This window comes from Ixodes scapularis, unplaced genomic scaffold, assembly GCF_016920785.2.
Source record: "Ixodes scapularis isolate PalLabHiFi unplaced genomic scaffold, ASM1692078v2 PGA_scaffold1__304_contigs__length_218370807, whole genome shotgun sequence".
Lineage (NCBI taxonomy): Eukaryota > Metazoa > Arthropoda > Arachnida > Ixodida > Ixodidae > Ixodes > Ixodes scapularis.
In genome coordinates, this window is record NW_024609846.1 from 164,888,954 (window position 1) to 164,912,769 (window position 23,816).

The 23,816-nt window shown below is 48.4% G+C and overlaps 1 protein-coding gene across 1 annotated transcript in view; it reads right to left on the reverse strand.

Annotated features, from left to right (window-relative positions):
• Positions 1–23,360, reverse strand: part of LOC8026542 (neprilysin-1) — a 98,391-nt gene extending 75,031 nt beyond the window's left edge. The window contains exons 1-5 of the mRNA XM_040209807.3: positions 23,298–23,360; positions 21,115–21,276; positions 17,057–17,140; positions 13,002–13,219; positions 11,307–11,486 (exon numbers count right to left, since the gene is read on the reverse strand). Coding sequence (XP_040065741.2) covers positions 11,307–11,486; positions 13,002–13,219; positions 17,057–17,140; positions 21,115–21,265 — 633 coding nt within the window. The 5' untranslated portion in view covers positions 21,266–21,276; positions 23,298–23,360. The remainder of the gene's footprint in view (positions 1–11,306; positions 11,487–13,001; positions 13,220–17,056; positions 17,141–21,114; positions 21,277–23,297) is intronic.
• Between the last annotated feature and the right edge of the window lie 456 nt (positions 23,361–23,816).

A 23,816-nucleotide genomic window follows, 5' to 3' on the forward strand; every position in this document is an offset into this window, starting at 1 on the left:
GAGGAAACGACCGCCATTTTGACGCAACACGCTTTCGGCGCAGAGCACTGCTAATGCTACGCGTCGTCTGCTAAGGGCCGACTTCCTTTTCGCCCGAATAAAAGTTTGCGGTCAAACGACAAGAAAACTGCATTCGTTAGCTTTTTAACCCACCGGACACCTTCGAAAGAAATATGAGAAATAATTAAAAATAATTAGGTAAATTGGACAGAATCATCGAATGACGGGAACAAAGTGAAGAATGTGACGACAAGACTGAGCGCACTCGCATTATGAAGTTTATTAGAAAACGCACTGGCTTAAATACCTTAATAAAACCACGTCATTTTCAGCCACCCCACTCTCTTATTAAAAATAACATTTCCTTATCTAACAGGGCCACAGACGGCTCACTGATACATTAGTCGGCGCCCCTTGTTTTGATGACAAACGCTTCGTAAATTTTTCTAGTTGTGTTTTCTCTTTGCCATCCAAGGATGGTTGTGTATTAGAATAAGGGGTGCACGGGCATCGATCACAATGTACTGCCAAATGTCCAGACGGCGTCTGTGTGATAGCTGCTGCGTGTTCTCTCGCACTTTCATTTACGCACCGGCCTGTTTGGCGTGCAGGGGTGCACAACTAAAAAATTAGGCGTGGGGATTAGCTGTGGGGACCGGAGCTAGTGCGACTTGTTGCATATATTGGCTGCGGTCAGGCTTCCGATATCAGGTGTCATCGCACTCGTTAACGTCTTTAGCATATCTCGCAATGTCACGTTCGTCATGGCAGATCGAAGACGGTTCTTGTTGAGAGTTATCAGTGAGTGGGTCTGCTCACAAACATACGTGCTCCCGAGAAGTGACGACGGTTTCAAGGCTTGGTCCACCAAGCTTCGGTGCTTGTTCTTGTCCAGGTTTTTGTTGAACTCATGGAGCTGAGATTCGCGATGCATAGTTTTCAGAGCTGGTGGACACTGGAGGTCGATGAGCTCCAGTTGCATCGTCGGATCGGAGTCCTTCGATCCGACGATGGAACTTCTAACTATCCCAACAGGAAGGGAAAGGTTTGGTAGCCTCCGTGGTGAAAGAGGGAAGGTGATCTGTTGAGAGAGATCAAGAAGTTTTCGCGTTCCGTGTACAGACATGTTGAGACAGAACCACACCAAGGACAGGGGCGGTTGCACACGCTGCTTTATTGGAGAGGAAAATATTGAAATCAGAAATCATAATTCCTTCGCCGAAAACGGAGAAAAGTAGGTCAGAAAGTTTCACTGCTGCTTGCCAAACAGGGCGGGTGCTCGGTGGATTGGTAGTAAGCAACTTTCTGCGCTGAACCGGGCCGTGGGCCGCTAGAAAAGCGCGCGCGGGCCACAGGCAGCCCGCGGGCCGTATGTTGTGCACCTCTGCCCTCTAGTGGGACCCGCAAATTATACTTCGTTTCAGCTTCGGTCCGAGCGCGGCCGATGTTATGAGCCGAAGGGCCAATGAAACAGCGCAAAAAAGCGCAACGTCATGGCGTGCTCTCTGCGCTTGATAGAACTAGCCGGCGAAGGAACACGCACAGAGAGACGGCAGATAACGGCTGGTCCTATCAACTGCAGAGAGCACGCCATGACGTTGTGCTTTTTTGGCTATTTGATTGGCCCTTCGGCTCATAACATCGGCCGCGCTCAGACCTAAGCTGAAAGGAAGTATAGTCTGCATTTACGGTAAATGTCAAATGATAGTGGCTACAAAATGACTTGCGGCAATTACGCGGACTCATGGAAATACATACGCTCAACGATTTTCTAATGCTTTCCATTTACGCGTTCGAGGTGGATTTACGCGGCGATCACAGAGACTGATCTTGCGCGCGCCCCGTTCAAAAGAAAACAGCCTGGAAACAATATGCATTTTTATCCCACGTGCCGCCGTCAGCACCCCCAGGGAACCCAAAAGGAGCACGTTGGTTTGAGGTGTAACCCATGGCGGAAGACGAGAGAGGTTTCAAGACCATGTCACAAAGGGGGTCGAAATTCCACTAGGGCTTCGGTTTTCTTTTCTGTTTTTTCTTTTGTGTGTGTGTGTGTGTGTTTGTGCGTCGTCACTTCCCTAGTTTTTGTTCAAAGCGGCCAAAATTGAAGTGTGGTATAGGTTGCAGCGAAAACATGTTATCAAAAACAAAAAAAAGGAAAAGATTACGCGATGGGACGATTAACTTTATCAGACGCTAGACGCATGCAAAGAAAAGCAAGATAGTGGATGTGCCACGTAGAAGGTCGCTGGATATGGGGAGACGAGACACGATTCTTTATTTTCACTTCGTCTCTCGAGAGCGAAAGTGGTTACAGCAAATTTTAGGATTAGCACCTTATGGGTGTTGTGCCGGGTTACCGAAGTTTCACATATATTCCCAACGGAAGAGAAAATGATTCGCAAAATAGATGAAAGCAAAACCCCAGAATGGATTTCAAGCTACGAGCAATTTGAAATTAGGCGAAAGCCTTATATGTCTCATCGTTTAGTCGACCTTCAAGGTTCTTTAGCGAAAACACGTCGACGACACGAAAACGACAAAAACACGGCAAAAGTGCGTCAAAAGTGCGTCGTCAGGGAGCGCTCTGTCGTCGGAAATTTGCTATCACCGGGACCACAGCCGACGCCACCATCCGGGTGAGCCAATGAAAGGGCGCCAAAAGTGCGTCGTAAGATTGCGCGCCGTTTTCGGAGGTTCGCTACACCGGGACCACAGCCGACGCCACGATCCGAGTGAGCCAAGGAAACTGCGCCAAATGTGCTCAGAGAGCGCGCAGTTTTCGCAGGTTCGCTATCACGTTTACGAGATCACTCAGGCGAATTAGAGGCAATGAAATTAAGGATCACAAAGCGAATAAAGAAGAGTCAAAGTAAATCATGTGTTTGCCTTTAATGCATTGGCACTTGGGCTTTCGCCTACAGGTCGTCTTAGGGTTAATATAAGAGGCCATGTTTCTCTCAATCGGTTTCGAAGATTTCTTTTATCGCTGCAATTTCATGTTGATACCGTCTCACGAAAGATTATGTCGCGCCACAGCAATGATGTAGTTCCAAACCACTCCGCTATTTTATACATTTTGAGGGAGGCATAGTAGGTATCCGTAGGAAGAACTGCGGCTTCCAAAGGTTTTTAAGACATTTTGTTGGTTTTCGCATGCGAGCTACGTGCTCAAAATATTGTGCTCTGTTTCACCTTGTATAAATAAATAGTTATGAAATAGCTTTTCGTTCCCCAAGTATTTTTAATGCGAAAGCATTATATGCCCCATTAGGCGAAAATCAGGCGACGGCGGCGGCGTGACCGAGTGATGCTGCCAAAAATGGCTGACAGCGCAAAAGTGTAAAAACACGCCATAAATGCTCGGATTGACGTCAAATTTCTCAGGGATATTCCTGAAAACAAGGTAAACGAATGGCTTTGAAAGGAAAGTTTCGTACATTTCGGTCTTGGTGAGAATCGAACTCGGGCCTCGGGGGTGCGAGACGAGCACGCTTCCCCGACGCCAGGGCTGCTCCATGGTTCTGGCTGACTAAAGGTGTGCCTAGTGCGTGCGACATTGCGCGCGTCACGTCGCAGCCATATTTAGACGTCACCTCGTAACTAATTCATCATTCTGAATTGAAATGGTTCGAAGGTTTTTGGTGTGTAGCAAACGTATACGCAAACACACACACACCGAATCACCGAATCATTTCACCAAAGGGACTATAATGTTTCCGCATTCCAGCAGTCTTAAGTGTCTCTGTATTTTTTGTTTTATACCTTGTTCTCATTATAGACCTTTTTCGCAAGGGCGCCGCCATCTTGAATTGTCGTCACTTCCAGTCTGGGCGAAAAGATTGTTTTGTCGTCCCAACGTCAATAGATATTTAGGATATTGACGTGACCGTGACCCATTCTCGTTTTGCTTTCACTCTATATTTTTTACTATTTGCAGGCTGAAATGATTTATTACTTTTTTGTCCTCCATACAGGATATGCCTACCAGGTGGCTGGTAACAAGAGTAAACAACAAATGTCTATAGTTAAGACGCAACGTATTTTAAAGTAATCTGTGTTTGTTATTATATGTACCATTTTGCTATTGTGTCATTATAGATCCAAAGATATATTTGTTCGAATTTCAGGAAGCTAATACTGATGACATCGACACAAACCATATAACAAATAAATGTGCATGCCCTGTATATCTGAACTCCCGTGGGCATCTGCACGGAACATTGGTTAGAATCTTATTTATCATCTATATTGCCTATTCCATTCAAAATGGTAAGGAAGATAGATAACCAGTTTTCAGTGATCAAATGTGCGGCTCATTTCTGTGCGAAGGGATCAAACCAATTCGATATATGCCGTAGACAAACTCTTTCCTACACTTTGTCGTGGTTTTTCTTAATATAATGGTTAATAAACAGGTCACCATTAATCCTTGCTCGCCATCGCAATAACATTTACTGAATTTGAGTTTAAAATGAGTGCTTCCATTCTACAATGTATAATGAAGGTGCTAATGTTTAGGTACATTTTTAGGAATGCGCACAGTACTACGTAAAGTGTCTCACCACCAAGCAAACTCATTTTCGTTATGAAAATACTGGAAACAACAGCAAAGGCGTTTTAACTAAACATTTCTGTTTTGCACACCAGAGTTCTCTTGGGTTTCATAAATGTCAAATAACCTGTGTCTTTATTCAATGAACTAAGCATAGAAGTCAAAGTTGTTTTTTAGAGCGCAGCTCTTAGGCGCCCGTTTCCGGCTTGAGCGGCGTCGGCGTCGCCGTCGGCGTAACCAAGGTCACCCCAAGGTCACGTGACCCCCAGACACGTGGCCCCCCAAGGTCACGTGACCCCTCTCAAGGTCACCACAAGGTCACGTGACCCTCGAGGTCGCGTGACCCCTCCTAAGGTCACCCCAAGGTCGCGTGACCTCTGTCGTGTCTTGACGGGGCAACAGACACAGTAGACCGGAGGACCATGGCCCGAGGTTTATTCCATGGAGCGTGGAACTAGAACGAACCTCTCGTGCTATCAAACTGACACGACGATAAAGAAGAAGAGCGAAGGAACTAAAGCGCCGCCACTATACTTCGTTTCAGCTTCGGTCCAGACGCAGCCAAAGCTACAAGCGCGAGCTCCGGGCTTTCAGCACCCCTGGCAAGCACGCGCGCTCGTGCAGTGCAAGCACTGTTCTGGGCCACACGCTCGCGCTTGTAGCATTGGCTGCGTCTGGACCGAAGCTGAAACGAAGTATATAGTCCCAGTAGCGCGCGCTTGGCGGTAACTACACAACACTCCTCCCCCTTTAATTACGTAGCAGCGCCAACGGCAGTATTATACAAAAGTTAGGAGCGAGCTTGGTATCTGTCAGGCGGACGCCGTTCTCTCGATGGGTAGCGTCCTTCAGAAGTAGATCGGCCTGTAGGAGGTACGGGATCCCGTTGCGGGATGGTGTGAGGCTGCTGTGGCCCATGCTCTTGTACCGTGGCCGGGACACTTGGCTCGCCTGGTGAAAAGACCAGGAACCCCTCAGCGTCGTCGGTGTCCGAAGGTACCGGCGTTGCCGTTGGCCGTGTTTGGCTCAAAAGTTGATCGAGGTGCCGACGCCAGATGAACTTGCCTCGAGGCGTGGTAACCTGGACTTGGTAAGATACTGGACCAGTCTTCTTGAGGACGGTACCACGTAACCACCTCGGCGAACTCCTGTAATTTCGCACTAGGACATTGTCACCAGGGCAGATTTCTTCTCTGCTTGTCCTCCGTTGCTTACTTTGTATAAATTGCTTGTGGATCACTTTCCCCTCTACCGTAGGCTTGATTACATCCAACCTGGAACGCAATCTTCTGCCCATCAACAAGTTTGCTGGCGTCTCTCCTGTTGTAGAATGTGGGGTACTCCGGTACGTCAGCAAAAGTGTTGCAATGCTTCTTCCAGAGACTCACCAGCGGATGACTTGCGTAGTGCAGACTTCAGTGTCTGCACAAACAGTTCTGCCAGGCCGTTTGTGCTTGGGTTTTATGGGGCGCCCACGACGTGTCTGACTCCGTTGTTCCTCATGAACACCTTGAATTCCTCGGACACCAGCTGCGGCCCGTTGTCTGAAACGATTGTTTCCGGAATTCCGAACCTGCAGAAAAGTTCTCGTAGGCACCTCACAGTGCGCTCGGTCGTAGTGCTCTGAATGGTGAACACCTCTGACCACTTTGAGTGCGCGTCCACCACGACTAGGAACATGGTTCCGCGGAACGGGCCTGCAAAGTCCAGGTGTAGTCGTCTCCACGGTGCTGTCGGCCATGCCCAGGGGTGAAGAGGCGCTTTGCATGGATCATTACACTGTTCCTGGCATGCTTGGCAGCTTCGTACCTTTCTTTCAAGGTCTGAGTCAGTTGATGGCCACCAAACATAGCTGCGAGCCAGCTCCTTACTTCGCACGATGCCGGGATGGCCTTGATGCAGTTCGTCGAGCACGGGCTCCTGCAGCTGGGACGGAACAACAACCCTCATGCCGTACATTAGGCACCCTTGATGAACACTCATCTGCAAGCGTCTGTCAAAGAACGGTCTGAGTTGTTGTTCTTGCACGTGCGTCGGCCAACCCATGCTTGTGTATTCAAGTACTTGACAAAGTAACGGGTCGCGCGACGTAGCGCGTGCAATCTCCTGAGAGGACACCGGCATTGACTCTAGCCTCAGTGCATAGAAGGACTCTTCGCCCTCGCCACTATCGTCTTTCGCACTTTCGAGAGGGAACCTAGAGCAAAACTCGGCCTCTGCATTGTCACTGGATCTCTTGTACACCAACGAGTACTTGTACGCTGACAAGGTAACAGCCCAGCGCTGCAACCGTGCTGCCGCAATAGACGGAATGCCTGTCTTTGAACCCAAAATAGTCTGCAGCGGTTTGTGATCCGTGACGAGAGTGAAAACTCGGCCGTAGATGTATAAGTGGAACTTTTTGACCCCAAAAATAATGGCTAGTGCCTCCTTTCAAGTTGGCTGTACTTCTTTTCAGCTTCGGTCAGTGTGCGTGATGCATACGCCACAGGACGAGTGCTTCCATCTTCAGTCACATGAGACAGAACAGCGCCTATGCCATACTGGGATGCGTCGCACGCAACTTGCAATGGCTTACTTGGGTCGTAGTGTGCCAGAATCGATGGTGTTGCTAGCGCTGTCTTGATTTCCTCGAACGCTGCTTGACACGCTTTGTCCCAACACCAGCGCTGGTCTTGACGCAGCAGCCTGTAGAGCGGGCTCGCCAGGGTTGATAATCGTGGAACAAACTTCCCGTAGTAATTTACCATACCCAGGAATGACTGGAGCTGCTGCTTGCTTGGGGGTGCAGCAACCTTCAGCAGAGCCTCAATCTTCTCTGGCGTCGTGCTGACACCTGCAGCACTGATCACGTGGCCCAGATAACGCAGCTCCTTCTGGAAAAACGCGCATTTTTCCTTCTTCACACGAACTCCACGCTCTGACAACCGCTTTAGGACTGCTTCCAAATTGGCCAAATGCTCTTCCGGCGTCCTACCGGTGATGAGGACGTCATCCAAGTAGCAACTGACGCCTTTCAGATCTTTCAGCATTGTGTCCATGATTCTCTGAAAAATGGCTGGTGCCGAGGAGACTCCGAACGGTAACCTGTTTACGGCAAACAGTCCTTTGTGTGTATTTAAAGTTAGGTACTTGCTCGACGTTTCAGCCATCACCACCTGGTGATAAGCCCGGTTTAAATCAATCTTCGAAAATTCCCGGCCTCCTGAAAGCGCTGCGAACAAGTCGTCGACTCTCGGGAGCGGATACTGGTCAGTGTCAAGGCAAGGATTCACGGTGGTCTTGTAGTCACTGCACAACCTTATTCCACCGTCCTTCTTCCCTACTGGCACAACCGGCGTCGCATAATCACTCGTTGTGACTGGTGTTATGACGCCCATGTCTTGCATCTTCTTTAGTTCAGCCTCGACAGCAGGCTGTAGGGCAAACGGCACGTTTCTTGCCTTGAGGAATTTCGGTACGTGACCTTCTTTTAGCGTCAGCTCTGCCCTTTCTTCAGCAATAGTTCCCAGGTCTTTATTGAACAGATTTTGGTACTTGTCCAGAAGCACACCAAGCTTTGTGCGTTGTTCGGAAAGCGCCAAAACATCTGACCTGGCAATGCTGTTGATCCCGAAAATCCGGTTCCAATCCAATCGGATCGCTTGCAGCCACTGCCGGCCGAGCAGAGGTGGTCCCTTTTCTCTTGTGATGTAGAGGGGAAGCTCGGTCCTCTGCTGTCCGTACTGCACGTCAACGTGAGCAACCCCGACGGGCTGAACGATGTCTCCCTTGAACGTGCGCAGCTTGAGCGTCGTCGGCATGATCTTTGTTGAAGGAGATATCTGACGAAACTGTTGCAGTGACATGACAGAAACAGTTGCTCCTGTGTCCAGTTCCATTTCCAAGGCAACTTCCTGCACGTTTAATGTGAGTTTTATTGGTTCCATACCAGACGTGGTCATTTCCTTCATGCCAACTGGGTCTTGAACAGGAACCAGTTTCTTCATCGCCTTACGTGGCGCCCACTTCGTTTTCTTTTCTTTGTCAGCATGACACACTCTTTGGACATGCCCCTTCTTGTTACACTTGAAACAGATATCCGCAATGTGCGGGCATACCCGGCTTCCATGTTTCACTGAGCCGCAGCGATAGCATTCTCGCTGCGTCACGTTCGCCTCCGCGACGGCCTTCACCTTGTGTACGTCCGAAACTCTAGGTTCTGACGCATGTGTTTCAGCGACGTTCTTTTTTGCTGCTTCCATGGCTAGCGCTTTTTCGACGGCTCTCTGGAAAGTTAGCTTGTTGTCCTCTGTGAACAACACACGCTGAATGTCCTCTCTGCGTAAACCGCAGACGAAACGGTCCCTCAAGGACTGATCAAGTGCGGCTTCGAAGTCGCAGGTTTGCGCCAATTTGCGTAATTCTGCAACAAAGGCTGCTACAGATTCGTTCTCGAGCTGCGTTCTTCTGTGAAACTTTGCGCGCTCGCTGATTACCGATGGCTTCGGTGCCAGGTGATCCCCCAAAAGCTTCTTCAGCTCATCAAACGTTTTTCTTGCTGGCAACTCCGGTGCGGTCAATGACTTCAGAAGACAGTACGTTTTCGGGCCTATGAGACTCAAAAATGCGTGTACCTTGTCGTCCTCGGCGATTCGGTTGACCAGAAGAAACGACGTGAGTCGTTCCTCATACGACGGCCAGTCGCTCGTCGATTCGTCAAAGGGCTCGATGTGTCCCAGTCGGCCGAAGACTTGCGGCACTTGACCCGTCGCTGCCGGATCCCCCGTTGCCATGTCGGCTTCCGCGTAGCAGTTCAGCGAAGCCTCCTCGTCGCCAAGTTGTCGTGTCTTGACGGGGCAACAGACACAGTAGACCGGAGGACCATGGCCCGAGGTTTATTCCATGGAGCGTGGAACTACAACGAACCTCTCGTGCTATCAAACTGACACGACGATAAAGAAGAAGAGCGAAGGAACTAAAGCGCCGCCACTATAGTCCCAGTAGCGCGCGCTTGGCGGTAACTACACAACACTTCCAAATTGGCCAAATGCTCTTCCGGCGCCCTACCGGTGATGAGGACGTCATCCAAGTAGCAACTGACGCCTTTCAGATCTTTCAGCATTGTGTCCATGATTCTCTAAAAAATGGCTGGTGCCGAGGAGACTCCGAACGGTAACCTGTTTACGGCAAACAGTCCTTTGTGTGTATTTAAAGTTAGGTACTTGCTCGACGTTTCAGCCATCACCACCTGGTGATGGCTACACAACACAACCCCCAGGACACGTGGCCCCCCAAGGTCACGTGACCCCTCTCAAGGTCACCACAAGGTCACGTGACCCTCGAGGTCACGTGACCCCTCCTAAGGTCACCCCAAGGTCGCGTGACCTCCAAGTCACGTGATCCCCCAAGGTCACGTGACCCCTCCTAAGGTCACCCCAAGGTCACGTGATCCCTCCCAAGGTCACGTGACCCCCAAGGTCTCGTAACCCCCGAGGTCACGTGACCCCCGAGATCACGTGGCCCCCCAGGTCACGTGGCCCCCCAGGTCACGTGGCCCCCTCCCCGAGGTCACGTGACCCCCCTCCCCCCCCCCCCCCCCGAGATCACGTGACCCCCTCCCCCCGAGGTCAGGTGACCCCCCCGGAGCATATTAAAGAATGAGGGGACGAGGAGGAGAAGGAGGAGGAGGAGGAGGGTTCTACCCTCCCCTCAGTACCCTTCCCTCCTCCTCCTCAAGAGCTGCGCTCCAATTCGGCGTTACAGGGAGTTGTAAACGGCTTTCACTTTTTTTTGTCTTTTTGTATTCAGAGGTACAAAAAACTACAACTTTGTTAATTGGGCGCTCGTCATGCACGCGTAAATAAAAACCCTAGCCAAGGAGCCGGCATTGCCAAGCCCTGCCTGCTCTGTCGCCTTCTGCGCGATGAACTAGCTACCGTAACGTGATGGTGCATTGAGGAAACAGGTATGAAGCCAACGGAAGTAAGCTGCTTGTCCCGGAAGTGAGCGGTTGACAGGCTTCTGAACCCTTCCGATTGCTGGTCTTAACAGCGTCCAGGGCGCTGTATTTTTCTTGTCATCTCAAGAGAGCCTGTTTGCTGCGCAAAACAGGGTATTCAGACGCGAGAAGTCTTCTGGGAAGCCATTGGTCGGGAACATTTTGAGATTATAGTTGATCAGGTGTGCAGATGTTTTATGTTCAGATTCGTTATTCTCGGGATTTCATTCAAAACGGAATTAATAAAACCCATTCAAAGATACAAGAAAGCATAGACCAAAACACCGACTGAATGCACTAGGAAGCCCAGCAGACGCCCGACTGCCGGGCAAGCATCGAACTACCAGTAGCCTCACTTGCGCCAGGCTCGGAGAGCAGCTATGCGCCATTCAGCCCTATATAGTAGAGAACAGCAGACGTCACGAATCGGGTGCGCAGGTTTTGTCTTTAGAGGGTGTTCTTACTCTCGGGTTGGTGCTCCGCACTCGTGACGTTAAAGACATGCACGCGAATAAGGACGGCTTCTTGAGCTTCTGTCATTCTGCGCCATCTCGTGCCGTTTGTCGCAATTGAGAGCAAATTTTCGACACACTTGCTCCGTCGCGAGGCGGCGCTTTTCAAGCACCTCTCTCCTTTCACCGTAGTGCAAGCTCCACAGTAAATAAGAGGAAGAACTCCGCGATGAAGGTCGAGTTTCCATCTGACGGGACACTGTCTGAAACGAGACTCCTGTAAGACACGAGCGACATTCCCGTGGAACCGAAATCCACTCACGTTGGCGAACTGGACCTCGAATTCGACGACGTCGTCGATGTCTCTCTCGGGGTGCTTGGCCCCGAGTAGCCTGGCGGCCTGCGCCATGGTGTTCCTGTACAGTCGAAGCGACTCTCGGCACCGGTCGTCCGTGTCGTTGAGGTAGTACTCGCTGCGCAGTACGGGCGAGCTGCTGAAGATCTGCAACACACGCGAGGCTTTGTACTGCTGCAATACGCCGAAGAACAAGTGACAGGGGAAGGAAGTAGCGTGGGTCAGCGCCTCCTAGACAACTAGGCCTTGGCTTGAATTCTTAACGTGACGTGAAGAGGAAAACGCGGGTCACGGATTACGCACAATTGTGTTTCGTCAGCGTTCGACTCAGACTCGTGCCCCCAAAGGCTTCTTTGTTAAAACTCGAGGGGGGGGGGGGGGGATATAGGTCGCGGTGAACGTAAAAACCTGTGTTTAGGAGCTCAATGAACCAGTTGGCGGCACCAAAACTAATTATCTGAACTCGTTGTACAGAACCGACTGTGGCAAGCGGTGGAGGCTACCTCAGAGGCAACGCAGACGAGTGAGAGCAGGAGCGTGAATTGCACTACGCTGTGGCAATGTCTTTAATGCCAAGTGGTAGATACTGCAGGAACAATGAGGACCATAGAGAACCTATAATTTGTTGCGGGTTTCGAACGCCTTTTGGGATTCTTTCTTTAATTCGTTGATTCAGTAACTAGGATTTAGCTCCATTGCTCGAGAGAGAGAGAGAGAGAAAGGGAGCTCCCACCACACGCACGCGCAGTTCATGACAAATTGTAGAAGCCGACGATTTCAAATAATTGTAAATTATAAGCATATGGTTTGGTACTGCTTCTTAGGATGTCCCTTGAAAAAGTCATCCACGAGAATATTGGATTTCTAAAAAAAAGGAACAAAAAGTGAAAGCCGTTTACAAATCCCTGTAACGCCGAATTGGAGCGCAGCTCTTGAGGAGGAGGAGTGAAGGGTACTGAGGGGAGGGTAGACCCCTCCTCCTCCCCTCATTCTTTAATATGCTCCGGGGGGGCGGTCACGTGACCTCGGGGGGGGGGGGGGGTGTCACGTGACTTCGGGGAGGGGGGTCACGTGACCTCGGGGGGTCACGTGACCTCAGAGGGGTCACGTGACCTGGGGGTCACGTGGGTGTCACCTTGGGGTCACGTGACCTTGAGATGACCTTGGGAGGGGTCACGTGACCTCAGAGGGGTCACGTGACCTTCAAAGGGTCACGTGGGGTCTTGGGGTCACGTGACCTTGAGATGACCTTGGGAGGGGTCACGTGACCTCGAGGGGTCACGTGACCTTGGGAGTCACGTGGGGTCACGTGACCTTGAGATGACCTTGGGAGGGGTGACGTGACCTGGAGGGGTCACGTGACCTTGGGGGTCACGTGACCTTGGGATGACCTTGGTTACGCCGACGGCGACGGCGACGGCGACGGCGACGCCGCTCAAGCCGGGAACGGGCCCCTAAGAGCTGCGCTCTAAAAAACCTTCCATCTAAACCCCTCGTTTAATTTTAGAGCAGGCATTTTAACGGTAATGCGTGCGGTTAAAACGAAGGGAACTAATCTCGAACAGTGTTGAAAGGGCGTAAACATCTTTGGGGGCGTGCAGCGTGCAGGAATCGACGCTACCCTCGCTCAGAGGGTCTGCCGTCGTCCTCCCGGGTGTCTACCTGTACGACGTGCATAGAGGCGTTCTTCTCGTCCTGCCCCACGTGGAGCTGGAAGAAAGGCTCGACGCCGTGGACTCGGAGCACGGCCAGCCGCCGCTCCAGTCCCAGGGACTGCAGGGTCAAAGGCTCAGATTCCTCGAGCGCGGGCCATGCCCCCATGCCGCCTTCGTCACGCAGAAGGTCCCGCAGCAGAGCCACCGAGCCGTGTTCCACGCTGCCTGCGTCAGTGCGAGGACGCCAGGCTCATGCCCGGTGGATCGGATTCGTCCGTCGGAACCAACCTGGCGCGCGAATGCAGCTTAGGCCACGAGGTCGCCAGCTACTCGAGCAGGATGCTCTTACACAAATACTGACTCAAATACCAGTCCAAAGTTTTGTATCTTAATGGCGGCGGAATGTTTTTTGTATTTATTTGTCAATGGCAGACGTACGGAAGTGACGGTGTTCTTCGCTCTGCACAGTTCTTTCCCTGTTCGTTTCGCTATCGATGGGGACAAGACACTTAGTATACAACTCTGTCAAAGCTATTCTCGCGAGCGCGTGGTTTCATCAATGGTTTCGTTTGCGCGAAAACGCGTGGAAACGATCTGCGAGATAGAACCCCATGCTCGCGTTAGCAGATTTGACAGCGTTGTACACTAAGTATCAAACACAGCATACTATGTGCCTGGTGCCTACCTAAGTAAAACAATTGATTAAATTCACATTTATTTTCATGCGGTGCCCGGGGCTTGCCGAAGGCGACAATTCCAAGAATTCACACGACACCCTCACATATATTAGGCGTACATAATCTTATAAGACTCGTCCCGCTGACAGCGGACAGGCTCCGCGTTGGCGCCCGTCTTGAACTTATTTCTTCATAAAGCACCTCCTGCGCGGACGATGTCCTTCGGGGCTCTTCGCGTGCCTTCTGCTCGCCGCGAGCGAGTACGTCCTGTGGCGAAACCGGTGCTGCGCCGTGGGACAGGGACGGAGGTTGCGCGCGCTCTGGCCGCTTTTGTTCAGGCTACGGCGGGAGCTCGTGTCCCACCTCGAGGCGCAACTGTTCCTCCTCGGAGAGCAGGAGTTTCTGCGGCGCTGGTCCTGCCGATACCTACACGTGCACAACTCTCGCATCGAACTCCGTTTTCAATATGTTGATCATATCTAGACCGCGTTAGGCGGAGAAAGGGGGAACGGGACGCGATGCGGCCCTCTCTTTGAGGCGTCGCAGGGGCGGGACGTGCGAGTGCGGTACCGGTTGGGGGGCCTCTTTGCGCGAGTGATTGCGCGGACGGGCGCTTTGCCGAGCGGCGGGTGCGTGCCCGCGCCTTAGGCACGGGGTTGGCTAGCTTGAAAGCCTGTATATACTGTACATAGCGCGTTTTCGGGTTTTGGCTTTGTTCTGGGCATGACACCACTGTTGTAAATAAAATTTTCTAAACACAGCACCAAAAGTTCGCCATTAGCACGTACAGACGATATGCACTCAGATGATAGTTATCAAAATGACCAGACTGAATTTTGGAAAGGGTCTAATACAAAAAAGGAGGGCGTGAGGGTAAAATTCCTTCATGTTTGAAAAGTAGCGCAAGGGGCGTCGATGCACGAGGCACATGCAATGTGCAGCTTTTGGGAATATCATGGCGGCACAGCGCAGCACTGAGCTAGATTTCAGACGCCATTTTCTTCCCAGAGGTGGCGCGCGGCACGTGTCTGGAATAGGGTGCCTACATGTCTGTCTGTCTGAGGGTGAAAACATCCATTGTCGCCCTAAATGTGCCAGCGGGTACGCTCTCGCGCACTCGGTGCGTGACTGGGCGGTAAAATGGCTTCTACGCATTAGCCAAAGCTACGCGCTCGAGCTGAGTGACGCCGGATTGCGGGCACTTCAAAATGCATAAAAAAACGATTGAGCGGAAAAATGGCTCAGATGTCACCACTCAAGCAAAAACGCGCGTGTGTATGAAGGCACTCTAGTCTGGAACATTTCCACAGAGACACCAAATCTGATGATACACATAAAAACAACTCAAGTCTAACCGCTCATTCACACTGGAAGCGGATCCGCGTTCGCAAAGCGGTTGCGAACGCGGTTGTATAAAGATCGAGTACAATTGCACGCGCACTTGATGTCATCGAGTACGCGTGCAATTGTACTGGATCTTTATACAACCGCGCTCGCAACCGCTTTGCGAATGTGGATCCGCTTCCTGTGTGAATGAGCGGTTAGACGTCATCCCACTACGGTGGCGCTGCCGTCGGCACTGCGCATGCGCAGATGCTTCGCCTTGGGCGAATTTGGTTTCTGCGCACGCGAACTGCCCACATCCGGTGTGAACAAACGCGGGCTTGCATGGAAGCAGTGTCGATAATCAAATATCGAACGAAGACTGTAGGACAAGCGAGTGTTCGAGATCCCGTCTTTGGCGCATGGGAGCGCAAGTAACGGCATGTCAGTCAAAGGGCAACATAAAACAAAAAAGCGCCGGGATCGCGCGATGATGAGGCAGCCATGCGCATGCCGCCGATGGTCCATGTCGGGGCAAACAAAAGTACAAGGGCGCATTTTAACGGGTTGAGAAACGCACGATGAACGTAATGATCAGACGAACCTCCGTGCCATGTAGTATAGAAGAAAAAAAATTACATATACTTGGAGTATAAAATAAGATAACAGATTTCTAAATGCCGCGGCCATTTTTATTAAATAAACTGTAATGTGTGGTGTAATTCTATCACTGAGAGAAGCACGCTGCATCCGGCGTGCCATATGGAAGCACTGACAATGATTTCGGAAAGACTGCTCCAGTTCATAGCGCCTAAACTTTGATATGACTTTGAAGGCCGGCGGAAACCGCGGTCGAAGTTTCAGCCCGCCAACAGGGGTTTGTATACAGGCACACTCCCCCGCAGAAATGTACTAGTGTTTATTTTAAAGCTAGAAGTAGAAATTCTATTCGATGCGTAGCGCAGCGAATCCTAAAGTATAGGTAAATCCCTTATACGTTTATATCGATGGTCGCATGTGTTGGAGGACCTTCACCACGCGAGCTATGCTTATGCTCTGGGTACATACGATCAACGCGCTGATGACAAGACACCACCACCAGTTATGATAGTTAAACTTTCTCAACAGTTCACCTTCACCGACAAAAGAGAACAAGGAATCCGGTTTCTATCCGTTCAAAACGAGTAGTTATGGCGCAATGTTACAAATCAATTGATTTTCGTTGTATATTGCACTGAAGCACCTGACTCGCTTGCTTATATCAGATTTCGTAATATTCTATACTCAAGAGAGTCGTTGTAACCTTTTGAATCATTCTTGCAATCCAGTAGTTTCTTCAATAAACAATCCAGTTTTGGCATTCTCAGGCATCATGCTTATTGTCTACACACATCTAGCAAGATGTAAAACAATAGTTTCAAGTGACCGAGTCTTTACGAACGGATATGAAGTAGAAAATAGAAATGCGTAGGAATGTGTTAGAATGACCTTGTCAATTATTGGGTTTCTATGGCTATGATAAGAGTCTTTTTGGTGGGACCACAATATTGGTCGGTATCGGATCCCCTGTCTCCAGGCGTCACAGAGACTCCGACACGTTTTCTTACAAGTAAATTATCAACTTCATTTTCAGTGAGACAGAAGAACTCGAGTACGACCCATCAAAAACTCTGGCTGCTTTGTACACCTCCGTTATTTAGCAAGTGCAGCATTTTATTTAACATATTTCAGGCAAAACGGCTAATCTGGTCTATTAGCCGCATTCAAGACGCACAAACGAACAAAAACAAAGAACACTGTTAGCAGAAGTTTTATCACCCTGCTACTTACATTTAGTTTTAAATGCCACGTAATATTATGTTCACAAAAACAGACGACTTAGCGTCCTAGTCATTGCCTCGAAGAGGCGTGGTTTTTGGGCGCAACGGTTCCGGCCAGTTAGAAACGGGTTCTTTAACCGGGATGGCCTTTCGACGCTAGCTCTTTATGCAGAAGTTTCCTCGAGCGATGCGATGATTATCCCCACGTTTTAGACTGAGAAGAGCTGTTGCATGTTACTCACTGGTGTTCATGCAGGAGTTGTACAGAGTCTTGACTTTGCTCACCGCCGTACTGCGGTTGGAGGAACTCGTGTCTTCCAGCAGCTCTGAAAGATGTCAGAACAAGTCACAGTCAGCTGGCTTCTTTCCACCCATCTTGACTAGAAGACCTCTTTTTATTTATGTGTTTAAAGAAGCTGCCAGAATAAATGTTCACGATTATCTTACTCGCCTTGCACGTTTGGTAGGATGTAATAGCGATGTCATGCGAAAATGGCCGTAATAATGAACCCTTCCCGTTTTGTTTTGTTTTTATATTCCTTTTTTCTGAGCAGGGCATTTGTCTGTGTAAGATGGGGCTCAGCCAGCGAAGTCATTGGCTCAATCAAGAAACGTTCGGAGGCCCCTCATGCAACAGCTCCCCAGAGAAACGTAAAAAAAATATCGATGGAAGAAGAGCGAATCTTTATTCCCGCCACCCAGGCTCGAAAGTAAAAGAAAACATAATACTAAAATAGCTTCTATCTTACAGCTGCCACATAACTTTATAAAACAATGGCAACCTCAGAATCACACTGTCGTGAAAAAGGGTTGAGCGCGTCCTCGGTGAGTTGGGATTTATTGAGAGGTTTAGGAAGGAATGACAAGTGGTGAGTTGTGGGAGCGCTCTTAAACCGCAGCTAAGATCGGCGATGAGCCGTCGAAGGGTTGCTACGCGTACGAAGTCACCGGGGGGGGGGGGGGGGGGGGGGCTCTTCACAGCCACTGTAGTAAGGAATTTAAGCAGATCGTACCGGAAACTGCCATTATGATACCCAATAGGATAACAACACGATGCAAGCGTAGTGACAAGGGAGGTCGGTTGTTCCAAACGGGCCCGTTATCGGAACGCTCTACAGTGGTGATGGATTTTATTTTACAACTTACAGCTATTACATTTTGCGGAGCGAGCCATTAGGCCGATAAGGGTCGTCCAGGAAAAGGCAAAAAATATATTACTTATTGCTGCTTCAGCACTATATAATTCGCTTGAATAACTGGTCTGAGGAATGGTCAATGCTACTTCAAAAGCGTAAAGGCTAGGGAAGGAATTAAACTAGCAAACCGATTCTTTATCAAGTTGAAGATATATTGCGCAATACACTTCTCAGCGTATTTTGATCTTACTAGCATCTAGATGCCCATTTCACATCCATCTTATTGTGTGCCCGTTTTAATACCATGCCTCTAGAAGCATCTATAGCTTTTAGGTTGCTAAAATGTAACCTCAAAACAAACCCTGCTGGTCTCTGCAAACGTGCTTACAAAGATATAGCCGCACTCAACTGGAATAGCCTTATCAACCCGGTACCTAAAAAAAAAATTTAATCAATCTAATTGAAGCAGTACACATCGTCGCATCTTGTTATACACTGAAAATATCACTTCTTTATCATTGCTTGAAGTACGTCAAATTATTTACCTTTTGTGCTACTTCATTCTTCTTTATTTAAACACGAGGAGTCCAAATAAAGATTATTATTATTATTATTATTAATATAACCTTCAATAATTACACTGCCACTCAAGTGTTTCTTTCCTTCAACCGCGTTACAGATCCTTCTATCTTACCAGAACGAGTAAAAATTTTCAGCATCTGACTGACTCAACCAGGCCGTTCATAAACGCATTTATTTCGCGTGAAATCCGATTCCTGCAGCGCCTTCCCGAATCAGTAGTAAATATTGTTGAAACCCCATTATGTCGGAAAAATCGTAACTTTTTGGTTGATTGATTTTCTTTTTTGTATAAGGTAAAATTTTTGTTTTCGTGCATTAATCTGTTGCCTTTTTTGTTGCGCTTGTAATTCCCTTTTTTATGTATACATTTCATGAATTCGCTGTACGAATTTCAGTTGGATTAGTTTTAATGTATAGATAAATTAAAAAAGAAAACAAAAAATGAACGACGTTTACAAATCTCTGTAATGCGAAACAAGAGCGCAGCTCTTCAGGAGGAGGAGGGGAGGGTACGGAGGGGAGGGTATGCCCCTCCTCCTCTCCCCTCCTCCTCCTTTCCTCCTACTGTCCTCCTGTCGCTGAATTTATCATGGGTGACGCGACACAAATCGTGACGTCACTTTCCTTATTTTAGCGGAGAAACTAAATTCATGTTGACGTCACGTGACGTCCATTTCCCCGCTAAATTTAGTGGGGAAGCCTAACCCGCCAAGGGTAGCGGGGAAATTTTTCCGCGAAAATTAGCGGGAAAATTTAGCGGAAAAAGTCCCCCCCCTAACTTTAGCGGGCAAATGTTTAGCACTACAACGCGCGCGGATACGCCGACGCCGACGCCACTCAACCCGGAAATGGGCGTTTAAGAGCTGCGCTCAAAAAACTCGAATGCCCCTTCAAACCTATTGCTTCTGAAATGTGTTACAACATTCTTTGAGCATATTTTTTTTTTAAGTCGCTTCTTTGGTTTAGGTTTTTCCTGGGAGTGTGAAAAATCCACAGTAAAACCACTTCTTTCATTTAGTAGTTGCCACTCAATGTATGTGAAAGTAGGCTAAATTCAGAATCTAGTCAATGCAGCAATAAAAAAAAGTGTTGTTCCCATTCGATAAGTAAACCTCTTCGTCGTCTTATGAAACGTTTCACAATGACAGGATATCCCAGGAATATATCGCAAGACAGTTGTTTTATCTGGTATCTCTTAAAAGGCAGCTAAAAACGGCAGTAAACCTTCTAAGCGCGTAGTCCTTTATACTTTCATGAAAATCTCCCACAACATAAAACCGCTAGCCAATAAGTTTAATGTTGGCAGTGCGGTCTGCACAGATCTTAGACTGATCCACATAACCCCCTTTGCAGCTCCAAGTACAGGTTGTCTGCAAAATCACAAAGAAAGTGTTGGAGTGTGTATCAGGGATTGTATTAAAATACCCTTTGATTGTGGACTTTGTTATATCGGACAAGCTAAACGATGTATATATGATCGCCTGACAGAACACGAAATATGCATAAAAAACAAGAACCCATACTCGGAACTGTTTAAACATATTATCGAATGTAAGAATTGTGTGCCACTGTGGAGTTTAACCTCAGTGGAGTTACGGGAAAAGAATAATCACAAGCGAATAGTTATTGACAAACCGCGGAAACGTTGTTAATAAACGTTCGTTTTGCTGAAGCCCTGAACTGAGACTGTTTTTAGGGCTTGAAAGGTGGCCACCTTGTAAGTTTATTGTGTTTCTATTTCTGAGAAGCTGGGGTGACATGTTGTTCTATGGTTCACTTTGGTTTACCAGGCCTAATCTTACCAGTACAAAGGGAGGATGATAGTATTCTGTTAGCGACGATTTAGAGTAAGAAAGAAGGTGGGAAGTCGCGACGTCTTTTGCGTCTTTGGCGGGTTACTGTGTTTTATTGTTTGTGGGTTGAATTGTTGGGTGTGTTGCGCGACGGCTAGGATTACGAGTTTGTGATCCACTCTGTGTTACCGGACATATTATTACGGGTTCAGGGTACCGAAGGTTCAGAGTAAGAGGGGAAGGGTTTGGCGATGTCCTTTTATGTCTTTGGTGGGTTGCTGTATTTTATTGTTTACCTGTGGGAAGAAGGTGCATTGGCTACTTTCTCTCTTTTTTTTTTTTTCTTTTGTCAAGGTGTCTATATAATAACTTCTTGGAAATTAAAAGTCAGCTGTGTTCGAGGCTTTTTAGTGTTCGTGTCATTTTTTTTTTCTGCAGTCTCGGGGTTTACGACATGTTCAATCTAAACTAGCTCGTTTGCGCCCTTGCATTCACTTCATCGATTCTTAGGTGCTTGTTTCTTGTTATGCCCATTAAGAAAAGAACTGCATCCATCCAGCCATGACTAAAAGGAAGGCAGTTGCAGACTCGCTTAGACAAAATATGTTTTGATAATTGATCGCGTGACTAGCGTACCACGAAAACAAACATTTTTCTCCATTTAAAGAAATGACTGAAGTAAAAAAATTTACGAAGATGCCCATATGATTACAATATTACTGACTTCGTTCTATCACAGCCTGGTGAAGAGAGGCGCAGAGAGCAAAAAAAAAAGGAGGGGAGACGCACTCTTGAGCCTGACGAAGATGATGTCCTGCATTGAGATCAGCGTGTTGGTGAAGTAGTGGTCGTCCGGGGCAGCGTGGTCCTGGACGAACCTGCCGCACGCGAAGGCGTCGAAGTCCAGGCAGGGGTCCCGGAAAAGCTGTGCCCTCTCCATGATGGCGGCCGCTGCAAGGGCGGGCACCCCGGGGGGTCAGAACAACGCTTCCTGCCACTCAATGTGCCTCAAGCTCGTAGTAGAATTGTTATATACCGTATTTGTTTTCACAGCAGACCGCAAAATATACATGTTTAAAAGTTACAATTTTACGCGGTGCTAACTACTTAGTATTTACAGGAGCGGACTATACAATGATTTGTGTTTCCTTGATATTTCATTATAAAAACATTTAACTATTTCTTACAACACAGCATGTTCTGCAAACGACCAGCGGTTTCTTTTGCGCATTTGTCTATCTCCTTTCATCTATATGAATGTTCCTCTAATAGTAGGTTCAGCTGGTTCTTCCCAATCTATAACCCACTAGCTCAGCTTATCCCCGCCACAGTACGTTTATTGTAATTTTTTTAAGGTACTAAGTCTATATCGAGTTAATAAAACCGCTACTTCACATAGCGCTCATGTAGGGAGTCTAGTCCGTACTGTATGTTCACTTCATCTGTGCCTTATTCCCCTCAAAAATTATGTCAGAGATTCTTCGGCATATAATACTCCCTGCTGAAAAAAAAAAAAAAAAATACGAACGTAATTTTTTTTTGTTTTTGTTTTTAGTGCTTCTATTTTTTTATTGTTCTAACACAAACATTTTTCTTTGTATTTAAAGCACCGCGACCGGAATTTTATATAGATGAGGTGACAACCGCAAGCAATTTTTGTTTGTGGCGTCAGGGTCAAGGCTGATCCATATTGTCTGTGTGCCACTCTCGGGGGCTGCGTGGGCGATACCGACATACTGACGATCTCAAATTTTCTTACTGACTCATGCTAACATAAAATAGCATAATCTCAAGAGCCGCACAGGCGACAACCACCTTAATATTCATTAAATTTAAATCATAAAACATTGTATAATCCGCACAGCTTAGAATATCAACTTTTCAACATGTATAGTCCGCGGTCTATTCAGCTCGGAAAAGATGATGCGTAAAATACGCGGTCGTAACTTGCTTTGGAGACTCCGATGCGAAGATGTACCCCCGGCAACAACATCAGCGAGAACAAACACGGCGCCTTGGCGCGTTTTCAGCATCGTCTTATCTTGGCCGCATGCTTACTGGTGTCCCTTTCCTACGCTTTATTTCGCACTCTTTCCACACGTACTATGTCATTAGCGGAGTCTCTAACACGGGAAGTACAAAGCCTAATTCATTTCATTTCTTACTCCCGCTCATACTGCGGGCCACAGTACGTAGCACGACACTGTTAGCGCGAAAAAGCGATTAAATTTTGTCCTTGTTTTTGTTTTCTCGGAATTGAACGGCTATCATCAAAAATCGGCTGGCGCGCTCGGCGGAAGGCGGCCACCCGATTACTTATGCCGGCGGCGCTAGAGTTCCTGAATAGGCTCCCAACGGGAGCCAGAGTTGCGTATTCATCTCCGTAGCGCCGTCTTTCTTGCACGGCATGTTGATCCCGCTCGTCACGTGACTGAATTTGGCGAATAGCGGCGTTGCGCGTTCGAGGCACGCGTCGCGCTCAAAAGCAGGAGAACGTACGCCGGGGAGCGTGCAACGTCTACTTTCCTGCACGGCACTTGATTCGGCTCCTCACGTGATCGCGCAACTCTGGCTCCCGTAGGGAGCCTATACAGGAACTCTAGGCGGCGCGGACACGCAGCACCATGGGGTGGCGCTAATTAAAGCTGACGCGCTTCGGCTTTATTTCACTGCCGTTTTGCGTGGCTTTCTGCGCGGTTTCAAAGCTGGGATGCCTCAGATCGCGGCTTCGGGAATTTATCTGCCGTTTGCCGCGGCTGATGACGTCGGCTCACTCCATGGCACAGTTATTTCGCATTAAAGCTACTGATGCGGCGGAAGGTTCTTATTTTGTGCACTAACTTAAGCGGTAAAAATGTACGCATGTCAATACTTTGCTTGAGCGAAATCTAAATAAATGTAGATGTTGGGTTCGCACTAAAGTGCCGCCATAATATAGTGTCCAGAGGTGGTTGAAAAAAAAGTCGTGTTACCTGCGCGAATGCACTCCTGGCTGAAGCAGGGGCTCGTTGAAGACTCCCCTTGCCAGTGAGACTGCTCTGCAAAGAATACCGTACTCGTCATCATGCGCTATCATTAGAAATCTATAGAGAAAAGTGAACCCGTTAACGCTTTCATAAAAAGAAAACAAAAATACTTAAGTAATACACTTGCTGATTTCTCGAGTCTCCTTTTACATGCGCAGGCATTGTTGAGAACGATTGAATCTGGGTATTTCACGGCCCATAGGGACGAAATATTTGACAGAACACCCGACAGACAAGGAAAAATTCCCTAAACTCCCCGGGTTAGTGTCGGGTTATGGATGATCACAGCACGAGTTTCTACGCCAACGCCAGTCACTCGGAGTACGGTTTAGGCCGAAAAACTCTGCTAAGAGGAAGTTGAGATTATAAGATAAAAAGTTTCGCGTTCATAGTAAAACTTACTTAAAATGAGCAGTAAAAAAAGTCGACTAAACACAGCACTCTACCGCTAGGTCAGGTAATCCG